Source organism: Nipponia nippon, unplaced genomic scaffold, assembly GCF_047370975.1.
Source record: "Nipponia nippon isolate SJK-2023a ecotype South Korea unplaced genomic scaffold, ASM4737097v1 scaffold_9, whole genome shotgun sequence".
In the NCBI taxonomy this organism is placed as follows: Eukaryota; Metazoa; Chordata; class Aves; order Pelecaniformes; family Threskiornithidae; genus Nipponia; species Nipponia nippon.
The window spans coordinates 47,589,082-47,607,643 of NW_028262413.1; the positions used below are offsets into that span (position 1 = coordinate 47,589,082).

The 18,562-nt window shown below is 43.9% G+C and overlaps 2 protein-coding genes across 15 annotated transcripts in view; both read left to right on the forward strand.

Moving 5' to 3' along the window:
- The first annotated feature begins 872 nt into the window (after window positions 1-872).
- Window positions 873-11,809, forward strand: CUNH15orf61 (chromosome unknown C15orf61 homolog). 8 transcript variants are annotated; one of them, XR_015701695.1, is made up of 5 exons: window positions 873-1,248; window positions 3,139-3,294; window positions 3,382-3,458; window positions 6,000-6,084; window positions 9,919-11,809. XR_015701695.1 is itself a non-coding variant. In XM_087745457.1 (3 exons), the coding sequence occupies exons 1-2, from the start codon at window positions 915-917 to the stop codon at window positions 3,264-3,266; spliced, it is 462 nt and encodes a 153-aa protein (XP_087601583.1). In that variant the 5' UTR covers window positions 873-914; the 3' UTR covers window positions 3,267-3,294; window positions 3,382-3,860. The 8 variants fall into 8 exon arrangements, 2 of the variants coding, with proteins under 2 accessions (XP_087601583.1, XP_087601582.1); XR_015701693.1 differs by having other exon boundaries at window positions 874-1,248; window positions 3,139-3,458; window positions 9,919-9,994; window positions 11,593-11,809; XR_015701694.1 differs by lacking the exon at window positions 6,000-6,084.
- Window positions 11,810-13,925: 2,116 nt separating this feature from the next.
- MAP2K5 (mitogen-activated protein kinase kinase 5) overlaps window positions 13,926-18,562 on the forward strand; it is a 140,837-nt gene continuing 136,200 nt past the window's right edge. For all 7 annotated transcript variants that reach the window (XR_015701397.1, XM_087744317.1, XM_087744318.1 and 4 more), the window contains exon 1: window positions 13,926-14,151. Coding sequence is in view for 6 of the 7 variants with exons in the window: in XM_087744317.1 (XP_087600443.1) it covers window positions 14,017-14,151 (135 nt within the window). In the remaining variant the exon portion in view is untranslated. The remainder of the gene's footprint in view (window positions 14,152-18,562) is intronic.

Sequence of the window (18,562 nt, forward strand, 5' to 3'; positions counted from 1 at the left end):
ATTACTGGTTCTACACACATGTAGTGCATTACAGTAAATAAACAGGGTACGTTGTTGGGTAGTAATTGATTAATTAGCACATTCATACTACATAGCTCAATGGTTTAACATTGCTGAGTTTGAGATATTGCTTGCAATTATTAGAAGGAAAAATCTGTTCCCATTTCTCAGTTTACTCTTCTGTACAACCTTTTTTTCACAAATAGACTGTTTAATGGTTCAAAACCTTAGCTTTTATTTAGAAAAATTGTATCGTGGAATATTGGTCATGATTTTAAAAAATTTCTCTTCAAAGGGGGTCTAACACTTTCAACGAGCTATTTTTAACCAGACACTGCTGTCAAATTTCACCGATTTAATACAATTTTTCCTGACCACACGTTAACCTGGTTGACGCTGCAGCTGTGAGATGTGCCAGCAACACACGGCGTGCTCCTATCAGCACGCAGGCTGTAAACAAAACCACTTCTAAAAATGTAATTGCCCGATTCTTTGCGATATTCTCAACTCGTCGGAAGCAGCGTTAACCCGCGCCCCTCCGCAGGGAGGACCGGGCCGGGTGACACGCTCCCTCAGGCGGCGCCCGCCTCGCCGCACCTCAGCGCGGAGAGCTCCGCCGCGGGCTTTCCCGCCTCTCCCCCTGCCCGGGCCCTCCCCTCACCTCAGGCAGCCGCACACACCGGACTGCCCCGCTCTCCCTCGCACCCACAGAGAAGGGGTAGCCCTGCCGCTTCCACGGGTACGGCCCCGTTCCCCGCCCAGGGCAGCCGCCGCCGGGGTGACCCCTCCGCCGCCACCGCCCCTTCCCGCCCTCCGGCGGGCCGCTGCGCGTCGCCGGCGCAGGCGCTGAGGTGGCGCAGGCGCGGCGGCCGGAGCCGGAGGTGCGGGGGGGGGGGGGGGAGCGGCCCCGCGGGATGCGGGCGCTGAGGCGGCTGCATGAGGCGGCCGTGGGGCTGCTGCTGTGGCGGGGAACGGCGGCGGCGTCCCGTCCCGCCGCCTCGGAGGTGCTGAGCCAGCACCTGCGGCAGCGCGGCCTGCCCCACTGGACCTCGTACTGCGTCAAGTACAGCGCCGTGCGCAACGACCAGTTCGGCCTCTCCCACTTCAACTGGCGGGTGAACGGCGCCAACTACCACATCCTGCGCACCGGCTGCTTCCCCTTCATCAAGTACCACTGCTCCCGCGCCGCCCCGCAGGACCTGGCGCTGCAGAACGCCGCCTTCACCGCCCTCAAGGTCCTCAACGCCGGTGAGTCGTGTCCCGGGGCGGCTCTGCGGCCTCCCCTCGGCTTACCTCGCCGGCTGTGAGGCGGGCGGAGAAGCGCTCCCCTTCGGCTCCCGCCGTCCTGCAGCCGGCGGGCGGAGTGAGGCGGTGGAGGCGGGCGGGCTGCGCCCCTCGCAGGAGGGACGGCAGCGGGAAGGGGGGTGCAAGGCGAGGGGAGGCAAAAAGCGGCGGTCTCCCCCCTGGAGCGGGACGGGGGCTGTGACCGGCGACCTGCCGGGCGCCTCTGGCTGCGGGCAGCTCCGCTCCGCTCCTCTCCCCCTGAGGTGAGTGAATCCGGTTGCGGTGCCTCGTCCTCCGCCCCCGCCGGGTGGGAGCAGGCGGCGTAAGGCGACACGGATCACGCCGCGGCCGTCCTTTCGGCAGCTGTGGGAAGGCAGAGCTGTAAATCGATGCTCGTCGGGGTTTTACCGGGTTCGTGTGTCTCTGTCCGCTTGTGAGAGAGAAAAATTAAACCGCCTTCAAGCAAACGCGCGAGCGCGTGTTATTTAAATTCCTAGCACCAGTTGGCATGGATCATTTTCCACCTAAAAACCTATGTTCTGTTACCGTGGGTGAAATTCCGTCCTCTAAGCAAACACACGAGCGCTGGAGGAAGGGAAGCAGTTTGTTTCGTAGAAAGCGCTAGGTTTTTTGCATCTTACGTACAGGCAGTGTCTAATGTACTGGAGGACTCGGACCACGCTTGATCCTGAAGTGATGCTGCAATATAAATAATAACAATCAGTACAATATTAATATAAAAATGGGATATAGATAAGTTTTGAAATACATTATTCAAAACTTAGTATATGGATACAACGCATTTAAATGCTGACAGTCACATAACTAATTTCATCAGTTTCTTGTTTTCATATTTCATTTAAAAAAAAAAAAATCCTGTTCGCTTTGCAAGCCTTCAGTGGCTTTTTGCAAAACATGTCTGCTGGTCGCCTTTTTTTGATCCTTCCAACTGACATAGTGAGAAAATGTAATCACAAAGGTTGATTTCTTAATCGTTAACTTTAAATCTGATTTTATTTTTCCCTCCATGCAGTCAGACCTTTTCTCTGCCCCATCTTTCTCGTAGCTGCCCTGCATGTTTCATATTTAAATGATTGGCAAGTGGGACTAAAAAGTCAGCTCATCTCCCTCTTCTGACAATCTATCTTAAGCACTTGGGTAACTTTAAGCACGTTAAATTTAGTGTTTCTGTACCTTACTGAATTCAGGGCCTGAATCCATCTCCTTTTTTTCCCCCTACATTACATAAAATATTGTTGTCTGTACTAGATGGGTAACTCGGCGGTGCTAAAAATGATGGCATTTTTTGTATATACACCGTTCTACTCATTCCAGTTCTGTTGGAGTTGGCGGTCTTGACTACTGATCTGATTTTCCCAAGAGCAGCTTCATGTTGATCTATGAAGTCACTGCCTATTTTCCTTCCCACCTCTACTCTGATACATCGACAAACTCTGAACGGATAACTAAGCAGATGTCCAGGGAGTTTGTGTTTCCGTGTTTGGATATATTTTTATTTTTTTTTAATCGGTAGAAATCAGGCTGTATACATGACCATGTTTCACTTCTTTCATACTGCTATCCTCCCATTTTCTTTTTCTCTTAATTCCTGCATATTGCTGCTTTTCTTCAGCTGCTTTCCGATTCTTGAGTGCTTGATACACAAGAAGGGGATTATGTACTGATAGCTGCTTGTAAGCATTTCAGTAAAGGCAAAATGTTAATAAGGCAGCTTTTACAGGAATGCTTTTCCTCTAATTTCATTTTGGAGTCATTATTCTTTACTATTAATAGGTGGTTTTAATTTTCCTGGCTTGCTGTCTTTGTATGTAACGTGTTTTTGTCTTTTCTTAGGCATCCCAACTTTACTATATGGAATTGGCTCCTGGTTCTTTGTCAGTGTCACAGAGACTGTTCATACGAGTCATGGCCCAGTTACTATTTATTTTCTAAATAAAGAAGATGAAGGCGCAATGTACTGAAATCATGCCCTCAAGTACCTGTCATTTGGTGGGTTTCTGTGTTACAGCTGCTACAAATATCTACTCCCTTTGACTAAAAAGAACTGAAGGCAACTGTTTTGTTTTGTTTTCACAGTGCATTCTTTTACTTAACATGCTGTCTTCAGGAAGCTTCATGGACTTTTTGGTCATAAGAGATTTATTTTTGCAGAGGTCAGTAAAGTTGAAAAAGTAGAAGCCTTGGGAGAAGAATTAATATTTCGAAGGGCATTAGAATTTATGGAAGTCAGTGACTAGTGCTGCTGAACAAACTTGTGATAATTTAAAGAGATATATCTACCAACTTAGAGATTGTAGCATGCGGGCAAGGAAACTGTGAATACGCTAGACATTTTCAGAATGTCTCTGAAAAGATTAAGCTGCTTAGGTTTAGACTCTGATCAGATGTTTCATAATGCATTGATTGTTATAGTTGCAAGCATGTTTGAATGAATCCATGGCACTGATTATTCACAATTGCCTGGGAGACTCTTTGGAAAAATACCACCCCAAGAAGTTAAAAATGGCTGTATCACATTTCTTCAAATTATATTTAAATAAAATATCTAAAATATGTTTTATGCTTGTATTTTTTGCAATGCTTGAATCTAGATATCTGTTTCTTTTTTTTTTTTTTCCTTTTGGTTGCTTTATCGGTAAGGAAAAAAACCTAAGTGATCTAGAAGATTCAGTCCCCTGCGCTAATTTACAAATTGCTGATATTTTAATTACTACAGGAGAATGAGAAGAATACTACACTCATTTTTTTAATGCAAAATAACTGATTTCTCCAGCTGTAACTGCGCACAGCTGTAACAGCACATATAATGATGGAATGACTTAAATTCAGTTGGAAACCTGGGCAAAGAAAAAGCTTTTAGGGAATTATTTGGATAGTGGAAATATGGAATTATTGGATAGGAGGTTCAAACAACAGAAACACCTGTCCAGCATATATTATTGGTGCTTAGTTTTAGTGCCAGCAAATAATGCTGTCTATTCCAAATCCCACGTCTAGTGATGTATGTTGATTATTCCAATTTTCATAAGTAGGAAGATAAATGTAAAATGGGTAGGTTCCATTTTTGGAGGGTAATCGCTATGCCTAAATAAATGATTATCAAGGTATGACTACAGTATAATTTCATTTAAATACTTTTTTAGTTAATTCCAGATAACAGAACTGTTTCCCACTTAATGAAGCAATACATGTGGTTTTTCTAAAAGCAACGCTAAATAACGCTTTAATCAGAGAAGCGCTTGCACTCTTCTATTTAATTTTGGAGAATATTCTTGACACAAGTGAAATGGGTCTCAAAGATGAAGAGACGATGTTACAAGAAGCCTCTATAATAAAAATGACTGTTGGCATTTTTCTAGAACTGATTTTCACTGTATTGGATAAAGTTAAATAACTGCAGCTCATAAGTTTAAAGTCAAATACTGCTCATTCATTGCCACGGATCTTGTCAATACCTTGCTGTAAAGCTTTAGTCTCAACGCGAGGTTGATAAAATGGTTTTTAATTACCAGACTATAAATACAGCTCTTCATTGGAGTTGCACCTCCACTCACTGCAGCTTGTTTGATTTCTGATAATGTGTACTGCTGACTTTGCTTACCTGTTTTTCAATAAATGCAGGCAACATGACTCCTTGCCCATACAGTGATGGGCAAGTCTCCTTAGAGAACATCTTTGACAAACTACCCTATTGATTACTGCAATTCTGTGCTGCTTGCAGCATTAAATAGAGACTTGATTTCTTGTTCAATGATCTCACTGTGTAACAATTAAGCAAATGTAATATTTTCTTGTATTACATGAAAATCAATAGACCTCTTGCTCTTACGAAGTTGATCATGCTAAAGGATGAACTAGAAGATGTCTGAGGGCAGAGTGCAAATATAGTATCATTCATTCATTTCATTAAGGCTTGTATGTGACCTGCTATAGTGCTTAAGAGGGAAAATATGCTGTTTATAAGGGACAACACTTGAGTTGTTAAATCATGGCAAAAATAATTTTCAAGTATGAATATAAACCTACTTGCTTGTCTTCAGCCAAAGGTAAAATACTTCATCTGGCTTCCGTTCTCTTTTTGCTATAAATACCTACTTAGTATCTCTCTTTATCTCTTACCTCAAGTTTTGGCCTGAATGCAAGATGGAAGTGTTGAGGGCCAAGAAGATCCATACCATCTTGTCTCAAAAATTTCTGTAAGGCTCGAGGGAACATGGGAACGGCAAGCAAGGATGAGCATGCAGCGTGTCGTTCTCAGCCGAACCTTTGCTGCTTTACATTTCTAATCCCCATCCCCATCATCTCTTGCCTTGTGGCTGGCAGCTCCTAAAGGGACACTCCAGTATGAGGAGAGCAGGGTCTTCTGTTGTGGAGCAGTCCGAACGCTTGAGCTAAAGAGTCTCCCTGAAGTGGGCTTCAAAGCTGAACTTCTAGCAGTTTAATTGTTCAGAGATGTGCTGTTTGCCTGTGTAGCACCTAACGGCTGTCTCTTGCCTGTACGGTCCTTTCAGGTTGTCTTGTAACCCTGTTGCTTCGAAAGACAGACTTGTAGGGAACCAGGCTTTGTTAATTCCTCTGGTCCAGAATAATTTATTTGTAATTGTTTTAATGATCAGGTTCCTTTTTGTATGTATTACGCTATTTGTATGTTGTGTATGCAACATATACTGGTGTTGATACATATTTTTTTATAGATGATTGAACTACAAAATGACCCTTCTAACTTTGTACGGATTTGATCCGCACCATTTCCATTTGAAATAAAGTGTAGTTTATCTGGTAAGTCTTGGCTTAATTATCTCTTTGCTGTATTCAAGAATGATGTTTGAATGAGTGAGAGGTGACATAAAAAGGCAGAGAGCTTTGTTTCACCTCACTTAACAACTACTTCAGATAAATGAAACCTTAGTCTAAGGCCAGAGGATCAGGTAGCTACTTCTTGGAGCAGTCTTTTTAAACAGTAATGATTATTGGGGGCATCTTAACCTAAACGAGCGCTTAGCATTACATCTTACCTAGGTCAATGGTCTCAGGTATCTGAGTTAAACTGTGTTACTGTAAATTAATGGAAAATGTAACTGCGCTTTGCTGAAAGATCAATGTCCAATAAAGGCCGCACAATCAAATCTTGTTGCAATGATTGAGGTCCTTAATTGCCTTTCAAAGATAAGGTGGTAATCAACATAGGTTTAACTGATATTTTTTACCAGTTCAATTACATGCTAATGACTACAGCCAAGTCAGGATCTTTAACTACTTATACTTATTAAATCTTATGTTTGTTGTGAAAAATTACTTAAGCCACACAATCGATAAAACCCAGGTCTTAATTACTATATTTCACTTTTATACCTTTTTGTATGTTTGACAAATGTTTCACTAGAGACTGTGTAGCACTAATGATAGTACCCCAAGAAATACTGTTTTCTGTTATGGTCTGCTCCAAAATATGATAACACATGGGTGGTTTTATGTTTATTTTAATGAAGTTTTGTGACTAGTAATGCAAACATGTTCCAGACAGCTCATTGTACTTGCATATAATTTTTACATAGAATAGCACTCCTTTTATCACTCGAAGATGTACTACTTGCTAACCTTCAGGTGGACACAGTTTCATCTTGACGTTCTTAACTTTTTTCCCAATGTGAATTAATACTAGATTTAGATACTAGTAAGGATGGATATTTCCAGTTGTTCATGGTTAGTACTCTCACATTGTCTCGTAAAAATAAGTTGCTGTGTCCCCTTCTTGATCCCCTTTCTTTCCCTGGAGCGATATCCAGTGCTTTTCTTCAGTCTTCAGAGGAACTTGGAGCCAACTGACCTTTCATTGACTGAAGCAGAAGTTAGATCCATCCTCAACTTACTTTGTGGGGTTGACCTACTGTAATTCTGAGCGCATTGCAGCGTTAGGTAGAATCGTTGGGGTTTTTCTTTGATCTTTGTTCTTGCGTGTTTGTGCTTACTCTGCATGCAAAAGTTGTGAAGAGATCTCAGTTTCTCAAGACTCGTGTGAAGCAGAGCAGCAGTATCCCGAATTTAACAACAGAACTATCTGACGAAGTGCCGTACCTGGGCTGGTATGCAGGTCTGAGCTCCCAGGTGTGCTTGCTTAGGTGTGCCAGGCTCACTTGTGCTCAATGAGCAGTATGAATACTGAAAATCTGTAAAACAATAAGTACGTCGATAACCTTTGCCTTAATTTGAGTCAAACATTGGAGAGAAACTGTCGGTCCTTTCTGAGCTCTTAAAGTACACTGGTATCAGCTAATTTACTTATTCAAAGCAGTTCCAGCTCTGCAGTGGTGGAGTAGGAAGGCAAGTTAATTACTCATCAACAGAGGGAAAGGCTACTTTTTTTTTTTTCTCCTTTCTTTTCCCTTTTTTTTTCTTTTTTTCTTTTTTTTTGAACTGCTGAGATTAAAGAAGTTGGCGAAGGGAAGGGGAACGGTGATGTGGAACTTCTGGAGCTCCTACAGGAAAAAGGAGTGGAGGAAATGTTCATTCTCTGACAAATGTACTGAGCAAATGAGAGACTTGAGCAAAAACAGCCTCGGTGGAATAGAAGGGGTGGGGTGGTGGTCAGATGGAGAAGGATGGGTTTGGTAGGAAGGATGTCTAGAATGGGACTGAGAATGAGCAAAAAATGTCAGATTTTATAAAGTTGCTTGCCTCAGCCTGGTGCTTTTCAGCTCTAAGTATTTTCAAACCTATTGATACTCCTCCCGTTACTAACGCTTTCTGGAAAAGGAGAACATTGCATCCAGAGTTCATTCTTCCAGCCCTCAAAAGAGAAGTGTTACTGCATTTTGTCATGGGCAGATTTAAAATTTCTGATGAAATGGAATTTACTGGAACCATTCTATAAGCAAGAAAAATGAAGTAGAAAAGTGTGAGTTGCCTAAGTAGTCCCCTTTGAGAATGTAATAGCAGTAACAAGATTCTTCATGTGTAAATCTCTTTGCAGACCACAATTATAGATCTCCCTGATGCATGTTATTATTGAATGAAACTTAGGTATTTCTTAATAGTTGAATGCCCTTAGGCCTCTAGTTTAGACCAACTTTGCCTGAAACAAGGGAGATTTTGCTTCATACATTATTTACTTCGGCCATTTAATTTAAACTGGCTTTTGCTGTAACTCCTTAATCATGTCCACTACAGAAAAGTAAGTTAATAATTCTGAGAGTTGTCTTGATTTCATCCCCAAATATACATATTTATGGGAGTAGATGTCACGTTACGCTTTCTTGGGCTGTATTGTTCAGTTTAAATACACCTAAGAAGAAGTGGCAGCTTCAGCATTACAGCAAGGGGAATGTAGAATAAAAATTGTCACTAATATATTCCAAGTTTATTTAAAAGGTTATTTTGATTTCTAGAAAAGAATAAGATGTTATTACTGTGTTTGCATTTAAGTCTTTTAAATAAAGCACGTGTGCAGTAGAACATCAAAATTTGCATTAATGATTGGGACGCTGGGTGTCAATTACTGACCTTTGTGAATTAGTAAGTGAATAAATGCAGCTGAAATAAAGAGGGCTAATGTATCACCAAATATGTATTACTCATAGATGAGTGGAGTTTAACCTTAATTATTTATGCTAATACATCACAATGTTCTGGTAACGGCACCCCGATACGTATTTAGCAAGCAATGATGTCCGTGTAGCATGAGAGCTTTCCGCAGCAGACTGCAGGAGATGATGATTTTGTCTGAGTTCAAGTTATAAGTGATCCAGGTGATTAACATTTTCAGTGACGAGGTTGTCTTATAGAAAACTCAAATATCTATCTGCTCAGCATTTAAAAAATACAGAGGAAGCCACTAAGGTTCGAAATGATGGAATACTCTGTGTTTTAATTTAGCCAGTTTGGATGCATTATGGTTGCTGTTTGCTTGGTAAGGTAGAATACATATGGCTTAGAGCAATTTTAATAGCAATTGCATCACTTTAAGCACAGTTTATGAGCCTTGTTCTAGTTCATTATAAAACCGATTTATTACTTTCAGTGATATTAATAATCCTAATAGAATTAAAACTGTAAAACATGATTAAAAGCAATCCTTCAGACAAAAAGTCTGATCAAGGAAACTTTCAAGTTTAAAATGTAAATTTTAAAATAGACCACTTTCAAAAAAACACTTGACATTTTTGAACAAGATTATAAAATAATGCAAAGTCAAACCTATTTTTATTCTTACAAGAAGAAATACCATTAGATATGATTGTTACATGCTTAGTGATTCATGGGCCTGGTTATATACGTGCTTTGTGATACATGAATTATTTAGTAAGAAAAATCACAATAATTTTGTTGTTACTCAAGAATTTATAGGTTGACAGAAAAACAATTACGCAGCCCCTGAAGCTGGTCTGATGGGGTACGGTAACATCATTAACGATACACAGCCATTTTTGCTCAATCCAACTGGTATGGTTTACGTTGTAATTTTTCAGTAATGGTGTATCATATCTAGCCTTTAAAACATACATAAAACATGCTTGTAATCTGCTTCATTTCAAAATGCGTTCGTAATTTAAAGCAAGAGCTAAACATTTAATAATTCAGCCTAAATCAAGTTTATTGTTTTGTTTTTTTTTTCAGTTCAAGATGAGTTTACTGTGAGAAAGAGTTTTTAAAGATCTATTTGAGGCCAGCTTCTGCTCCCACTGAATTGAAAGTAAGACCAGTTTATTTCCTCGTACTTGGTTCACGAACAATCCTTTGCCTCTTACTCCAGAGAGCCTGTGCAAAGCGTTTCTGCCTGTTCAAGCCCATGCAAAGCGACTGCCAGGGGCAGTGGGAAGGCATGGACGGCAGGCAGCTCGTTTTCTGCAAGTTTTAATGCAGGTTTTAAGGGATCTTAATCTATACGTGTATTGATCAAGCTGGTACACTCGGGTGATTCTTTCCTGGGAGATGCATTTTAGAGAAGAATATGTTTAGAAAGTCTGGACACTGTTGACCTACTTTTTTCATAAGCCGAAGGGAATTCGCTTTGCTGCACTCACTGGCAATCTGAAGATGTGGGAAGGAAAAAAAGGTGAATTTCACTGATGCGTTATTTTATCAACACAGGAAGTTATGTAATAATCTCTTTAAAAAAAAAAGACGTGAAAGTGTATGCTACTAAAGCAATGATCAGGTGCCATTTTCTCTAGGAAATGAAGAGCTTATCCTTTGTTATGTGTAATACCTATCTAGAAACTGGTACAGGGAGGAAGCAGAGACGATAAATTGAATTTAGTGAACCACGGACTGGCATTTAGGTTCTGCTTCCTCTGAGTCTGTTTTTTATACTATATCTGAATTACATGTAACATAGAGCAGTACTGGTAATACAGTATTCCAAAATATTTTTAATAGTTAAAACGTTGAATAACTTTTAGCACACGTAGTTAACAAATGTTAACTATTTAGTCTGTTATGTGGTAAATGCACGCTCTTCCTATGTCATAGCTGGGCAAATTCTAGTAGTAGTGAGGTTAAAGTTTCCCAGAGGTGCTCAGTAGGAGCTGTAATGAAAAGGTAGGACTTTCTGACTCCATCCTCAGCTTTCCTTCTATCCAACGGCTGAGCGCAGGACTAGAGGAAATTAGTTTTGGGTTCTAATGCTGGTTGTAGTGCACTTCAGCTCTTGATATGGCCCAGTGCAATTGGTGTAATTTACCTGCTCTCGTTCCCACTGAATATCTACAGCGGCCGTATTGTAAGGGTTATTATAAAAATAGCATGTATGTCAAGAAATGCTGTGTAAAGAGGACTTTGCAAGTTCTAAGCACTGCATTTTTCACCTGCATTGGCCTGATTCACTCCTGAAATGGAGCTGCCACATCCCTCGACCAATGGCAAGGAAAACCTCCTAGATACAGGTCGTGGAACAGGAATATTCAAGAGTAGGGCCAGGGGAGTCAGTTCTTTCTTTCCTCCCTCTTCTTTTTATGGAGTTTTGGTAGAGGGACTCAAAACTTCATTATATGATGTCTGTGGTAGTGAAAAGATAGGAAATGACTTGTGTTAGATAACTTCCTTTGCAGTGGGAATTAGGGAGGGAAACAAGCAATAACTTATTTCCTTACTTCTTGAGGGCCTTGCAAATTATCATGATAACCATGTTGCAGGCAATCAGTGGGGTACGGCATTTTTTCCACACCACTCACCGATACTCCTGTGAGATTCCGCAGCATGGCCCATCTAATAATTTTAGTATTCTTCTGTGTCAGCATTCTGCTTTTCCTTGAAAACAAACATTTATTTTCTTTCCGTGGCCATCTCCAGATCTCCTCTGTCCTCTCTAACCGCAATGGAAAGCAGCAGAGAGCAGCAGCAGACTGCAGTGAGACAGTTGTTCTTGCGCTTGTAGCGTAAAACCAGCCTGGAAGTCTGTGGCAGTGATGGACGATATTTCCCCCACACAAATAAAAATAGAATTCATAGAAGTCATGGGCTTCATGATCCTCCTGTAATTAAAGAGCTGATATATTGTTCTGTTGCACATTTTGGATGTTATTTCATTGTGGATAGACAATAACTTTGGATACATAATGATAAATAGGGAATCCATGCATAGTTCCTGCTGACAGCATGTCATCTGGAGTTAGTGGAGAAAATCAGACTGCTTAATTATTTTTTTTTTTCTGTGGCTTTCTGGAATTCTTGACCTTCTGTGTTGGAAACTTCTAAAGAGGAGATTCTCGGGGCAGTCAAATATTTTAGGATACATATTAAGAAAATCTGTGTTCTTGCTACACAAATTTCCCCCCAACGTTGAAGAAAAATATAAAAATAGATTGTGGTGAAGTTCTGTTCTCATAGCAGAAACCCTGCAGGATGATAAAATAAATATTAACTATTTGTTTCAAATGTCGGTGTATTTAGAATGAAAATTTCTTACGAAACACAGGTTTTAAAGAAATATGTGGCAAAACCAAACCTGTATCAAGAAACGTGTGCTTGATGTGCTGTACTTCTGAAGATATAAAAAACCTTGAAGTTTGATTACAGCTGCATCAACACAAATCAGAATGGGGGATTACAGTTATGATTAGCCCTGGAAAAGCTACATAATATTTATGCAAATTTGGCAAATTGAGTTGGTTTTCCCCATAGTCTTGTAAATGAAAAAGACATTTTAGAAAAATCGCGGTTCTATAGAAATTCTATGATTTTGTATCCTTTTCTTTAAAATGTAATAGAAAATGGAGCTGATTGAAATGAACCTGACTGAAAGGTATACAGGGACCGTAGGTAACAGGTTCCTTTGAACAGAAGGACGTCTGTGTGGGCAGCACGAATCCCTTAGATACTTCGGAGTTGGGGCTCTATTAATTTCCAGTGTAGGAACTAAATTATAAAGTTATTGAACAGAGAGAGAATTTCTCTCTGCTAATGGCCATTGAAAGATCCTTTTTTTTCTAAAGCTCAAACAAAGTAGAATTCTAATATGAGGAAGCTTGAAGATATTTCGGGAATTAAATCAAATATACCTCCCATTTTTTCCCCCTCTAAATTGATAATACAACTCAAATAGTCCAGTTTGTCATCTATGATAATGTCAGAGATTGTGATAAAATGTATAGATCAATAGCCTACAATTGAGATTAATGCTCTTCTCCCACTAAAAAGAACCGGAAAGTTTTGTGCTGCAGAGCTGTGCGGAGCGGGCAGCCTCCCCTCCAACTTCTGTCAGGCAAAAAGCTTTTTTTAAAAAGCTGCAGATAGCGTATCACGGCTTGGGACCGCGGCAGGGAGGTGACACAGCCGCCACGCTCACACGCATCACTGTTTTTTGCTGCTGAGGAAGCTGGACATAAGCTTTTAACGGGGATTTTCTTTCGTCAGAGGTACGCTTTAAAAGGGACCGTGTTTTGAGGTGCGCTCTTCAGCTGCACCACTGAACAGGGATGGGAGAACTCTTTGATGGAAGAACTTTGCCCAGACGTCAGGATAGGAGATACTTAGCCGAGTATTCCGTAATTTGGCGAAAGAGCGAAGTACGCAACAGCTGTTGGCAAAACTGCTTGCAGCACGTTAATACAGGTGTTGGGGTGCTACAGCGATGAGCAGAGCGCACCCCTGTTCCCAGGGCCCCAGGCGACTCCTTTGCCTTGCAGTCGGACTGGGTCGCACTGGGGCAGAGCGGCAATGCACGGACCGCCCGAGCTGGCCAGGCACAGGCCGATGTTTGCGTTTTTACGTGTTAAGTTTGAATAACCCGAAGGCAAAAGCCCCTCGAGTTCGCAAGGAGAAGCTGTCCCTGGAGGGGACCGCCGTTCCTCGCTCTGAAGACGGGCAGCGCCGGGGACTTCCCGCGCTTTGTCCCTCACGCGGGAGTCCCAGCCTGACTGATGGACTGCTGTCCCCACAGTGGGTGTCCTGTTAAAAGCTGAAGGAATAACCGGGGGGGGGGGGGAATTAAAATCGGTGCCTCTGCGCTTTCCGGAGCAATCCCTGCCCGTTCCGCAGGACGGGCGGGCGGGCGGGCCGTCAGAGCGCCGCGGGCCGCCTCCTCCCGCAACATGGCGCCGCCTCCGCTCCCTCCTCCCCTTCCTCCTCCTCCTCCTCCCTTTTCCCGCCTCCCGGCCCCTCCGTTTTAGTTCCGGGGCAGCGAGTCCTTCCTGCGGCGGGGCGGAGCGGCGCAGCCTCGGCCCTGCTCGGCAGCCGCCGGGGCCCGCCGCAGCATGTGAGCCCGGCGGGGCGGGGATGCTCTGGCTGCTCTGCGGCCCCTCCCGCGCCATGGAGAGCCAGGCGCTGGTGATCCGCATCAAGATCCCCGACGGCGGGGCCGTCGACTGGACCGTCCATTCGGCGCCTCAGCTGCTCTTCAGGGACGTGCTGGTGAGTCCCGGCGGGGGCGGCGGTCCCCGGGCGCCCGGCTCCCGCTGCCCGGGAGGAGAGGGGGTGGCCGGGGCGGGGGGTCTGCGGGCTGCCCGAGCGCCCTCCGGTCACCCAGGTCGGGTGGGGAAAGTGGTGAGAAACCACCCTCCCCCTCCCATGGAAGGCGTTTTCAGGGTTTTGCTGCCTCGGGTCTGCGCCTGAAACTTTTAATGGGAAAGTGATTCTGGTAGAGGCTGACGAAACCCAGGGGCCTGGGTCAGCCTCCGCGTCCCCCTGCTCCCGGGGAGGTGGTGCCAGTGCAGCGGTTCGGGGTGGTCCCGCTCTCCTGGGTGAGGCGGTCGGGAGGGCCCGAGCTGCAGAGCAGGGGTCCCAGGCCGTCTGAAGGGCTGGTTCCTCCCGGGGGCACGCAGCCTCGCGAGGCGTCGCTTTAGGGCGAGTCAGAAAGTTGTCGTTTGGAAATTAGTACGTGGGCTGTAGCTGTGCTCGCTTGTGACGGTATTGCCCATTGCTGTGCTATGGGTTTGCTGCATCTCCTCTGCCCGGCACTGCCCTCAACCCCTGCCTGCCTTATTTTCTCCCCGTCTGCACATCAAGTGCACAAGGATCGTCTGACTACTCAGAAATGGCAGTCGATATTTATCTCGCTTACTGTTTCTTCTTAATTGCATCCTTAGCCCAAAGAAAAGTCTAATCTTTGTGTGCAGGTCATACTTATTTTCTTCAGGATGCCCTCATCTTTCCTACATAACACATCTCTGCTAGAGACTCCGTGTGCCCCTATTTCTGTGAAGAAAAATCTTCCCATGCCACAGATCAAGTGCATATTTAATTTGTTCTGTTGTTATTAGTATTGGAGGGAGATTCTGCAGATCTCTTTCAACGTGTTGCATTTTACTGAGGAGAACGTGAGGATTAAGGGGCTGATTTGCTGGAAAATGTTCGATGTTGGGCCTATAGAAGGTTGCAGAGGTAACTGGAGTGGATGGCAGATGTTCCAGGTTTCATTCTTCCTAAAATTTAGCATTATCCAAGACTTTCTATAGATGGAGGAGAGGGAGCAGAACTTTTGACAGATGAGTGAGATTTTTAGGAGAGGCAGTTTCCCCTTGGAGATTGCTGTGCGTTTCCAGTGGTTACACAGCAAGCCTGGGACAACCTGCTCAACCCTGCAAAGGCAAGCGGTGCAAATCTGAGCCAGGTTTACTCCATGTGCCTCTTCACGTTTTCCTGTTTTTCCCAAATAAAATGAGATAATCGCTGATGCGTGGACTATCCTTTGGTGTGTTAGAATTATTAGAAGATTAAGTTAGGTTTTATTACTTAAAAGTAACTAGAGAAATGTTGTCGGGTTGAGGGCATGGCTTTGCAAAACCATTTTGCCTTTTAGTTTTCATCCTTGTTGCTTCAGCATAAAAGCAGCTGGGGGTACCTGGGCCTTAAACTTGACCTGTCTAGTTTCTTTAACAAGTAGGTCAAAAAAAAAAAAAAAAAAAAAAAGAGCTGCTTAAGCTGCATACGCAGTGGGAACCAGAGCCTGTGGTTTACTCTGAGCTGGTGGCCCTACAGGGGTGCTGGCCCGACGGGTGCTCCAGGAGGCTTGGTTTGGGGTAGCAGTGAAGTATGAGCACCTGTGCCTAAAGCTGGAGAGGGCTTCAGGCAGCACGGCTGTAACTCAGTGGTCAGACCATATCTTACATCTGAGACTGCACCTGCAGTCTCTGTTGTAGCTCCTGTAGCTGCTCCATCAGGTTGCAGCTGGGGCCAGTCTATGACTTTTTGAGCTGAAGTTAAAATGAACCTGTGTGTCCAGTTGTGATACGGTACTGAGAGACAGCATGCCTTTTGGAGCCAGATCTCAAATAAGCAGAAGTACAATAGTATAGCTGTTGAAGTAGCTCCGATGCAACGCTCGTCTTGTTCTGCATCGCTATTGAAGTCGCTGAGAAAGGAGGAGGTTTTTGATTCTTCCCCTTCTGCGCACGATTTTGATGCTCATCTTAGTTGTTTGTTTACGGCCATCTAGCAGATCTACTGGAGTCTTTAAAATGTATTTTTCCAGTTATGAGCAGGTTGAGCTTCCTGTTTCGTGGAGTAGGTGGTACCTTCTCCAGTCAGCAGATGATGGTGGAACATGACAGGAGTGTACATTGCTGGTTTTCTTACAAAATTCCAGTTTCTGTCATTATACTCGCGTTCAGTGATCATCGACGTTCTTCCCAAACTTCTGTGATGTTTGTGTAGGAAGCTCTGCGCATTGAGGCAGCCACAAAACATTTGGTGATGTCCATGGCCTCTGCTGTAGGCACTTCTGCCCCAGCCAGGCACAGCTGGTGAAGCGGGGAGCGGTACCCTTACGCGGTTGTTTCATTTAGCACAGCAGAGCGCTATGGAGAACTGCACCAGGTGGGTGGCCACGCGTGCTGTTCTGCGTGGTGCACGTTGAGATCGCTGTGTTAACGGTATTCTGAGAAGATGCAGCTGCCGCAGATCGCCTGTGGTTCTCTTCACCCAGCTCTTCTGCAGATGCGGGTCTGTCTCCAGCCATCTGCACATGGAATTATTTCCACCCACTGATAGAAGAATATGAATGGTTCCCGGGTTGAAAAGTCCCTGCTCTTTGTTGAGTGAAAGCGGATAGATTTGTGCATCAGGTCACGTCTGTGTTGGTGGTGATGATTTTGAGCTATCTGCTGCTAGGCTATTGCATTGAGGGTAGCGGAGACAGGAGTACCTCCGTCCTCACAAAGTGTTGGATTACATATGGTGAGTCAGTAGGTGATGACACATTTATCGCCGTCAGTGGAAATCTCGGATGTGGGGATGACGGGTGTTATGCCAGTGTTCGTCTGGGAGCGCAGCCGTGCAGGAGTACCATTCCACGATTGTCGTTTTCATGTCAAAAACCCTCTCTTGTGGACTGTGAAATCTTAAGAGATGAAGGAGGAAGCTTAATAAGGTCTGAACTATCTCAAGGCTCTCATTTGTCCAACTGATTGTGTTTCAGGAGGTGCCATCACAGTATGCACATGCACTTAATTTATCTGGTAACTACAGAAATTAAATGAAGTAAGGCTCCGTACGCTAAAGCGTGGCAGATCTGGCACTGCATGTGGCTGGGGGGGGGGAGCCCCGAGTGTGGTGGGGAGGGCAGGAGTGGGCCAACCCAATCTTCTGTTGTCCTTCTGCCTTCATTGTAATTTCCACTCACCTGGTAGGCAATTACAGAGGGCTTACGTGTTAGAGTGTCAATTAAAGATAGTGTGGAGAATTGAGACATTCCCTACGAAGGTAAATTGCTGAATAGTAATAATCCAGTCAGACCCCACTGTTTCCCTTATTATCCACGTCTCTCTAAATTGAAGACGCAGGAATGCAAGGTACCCCTTTTTTCTCAGTTCCTGCTCTTTGGGGCATAATCAAGCTCTGAATAATCCCCGTAGTTTGCCCTCTTCAGCGCTGATCTAGCTCTCTGTGTGGTGTTGTCCAGAGCACAGCAGGCTCAAGCCTGCTCCGGGTACCTGCAGGCCAAGTGGTTTGATGGGAAGTACCATCTTGCCTTGAGCTGCAGAAGCACCTTTGCTAGCCAGTTCCGAAAACCAGGTGCGTACCCCCAGATCTCTAGCACTGGTGGGAACTGGGGGCTTGGGAGAGCCTTGAATTAGCTGTATAGTAAGGCTGCTCTTCCTTCTAAGGTAGGTCCCATGGTCTGCTTTGTCTTAAGACAGCTCCATAAAATTATCCTTGAGAACAGCAAGATTTTTGTTTTTTTTAAACATGATTTTTGTTAATTTAGCATCCTAGAAGTATAAACAGCCTTGTGAATGCAAATGAGTGTAGCCTTGCAGCGTTTCAGGCTGGCATGCAAGATTATTTCCATCTTCCTTTTTCAGAGAAGAAGCTGCCGTATAGAGTCACCAAATATCCTGTCTGTAGCCATGGAATAACCTGTTGGAGTCAGGAGTCTGATGCTCAGTGCAATGCCTTGCACACTAAATGACACATTGCTTAATTTTCAACTGCTCTAATTCTGTCTCTTGGAGGAGCCTTCACAGTACTAAACTGTGTAGCAGGTATTAACCCGATACCTGCAGGTTGGTGCTGGTGGTTGGCCTTGACTCATAGGACAGCGCTTGACCCATGGAAGTGGCACTGCTCATGTGCTTTAGGGTAGGCATTTTCTTGATTACTTTCCTAAACTGGGTGCTGAGAGGTGTTCTTCATTATGTCACTTTAAATATGTCCTGTGGATATCAGCTTTGCAGACTTGTAAGGTACCAGTAAACAGATTTATTTTAAAGGCACCACTAAAGGAATTACAGTGAGCTTATTTTTTTCATCAGGCTGTCTAGATGCGTTTGCCCTGGCTGTCACTGGAGTATTTAAGCACTTGGTGTGAATTCAGGATAACTTC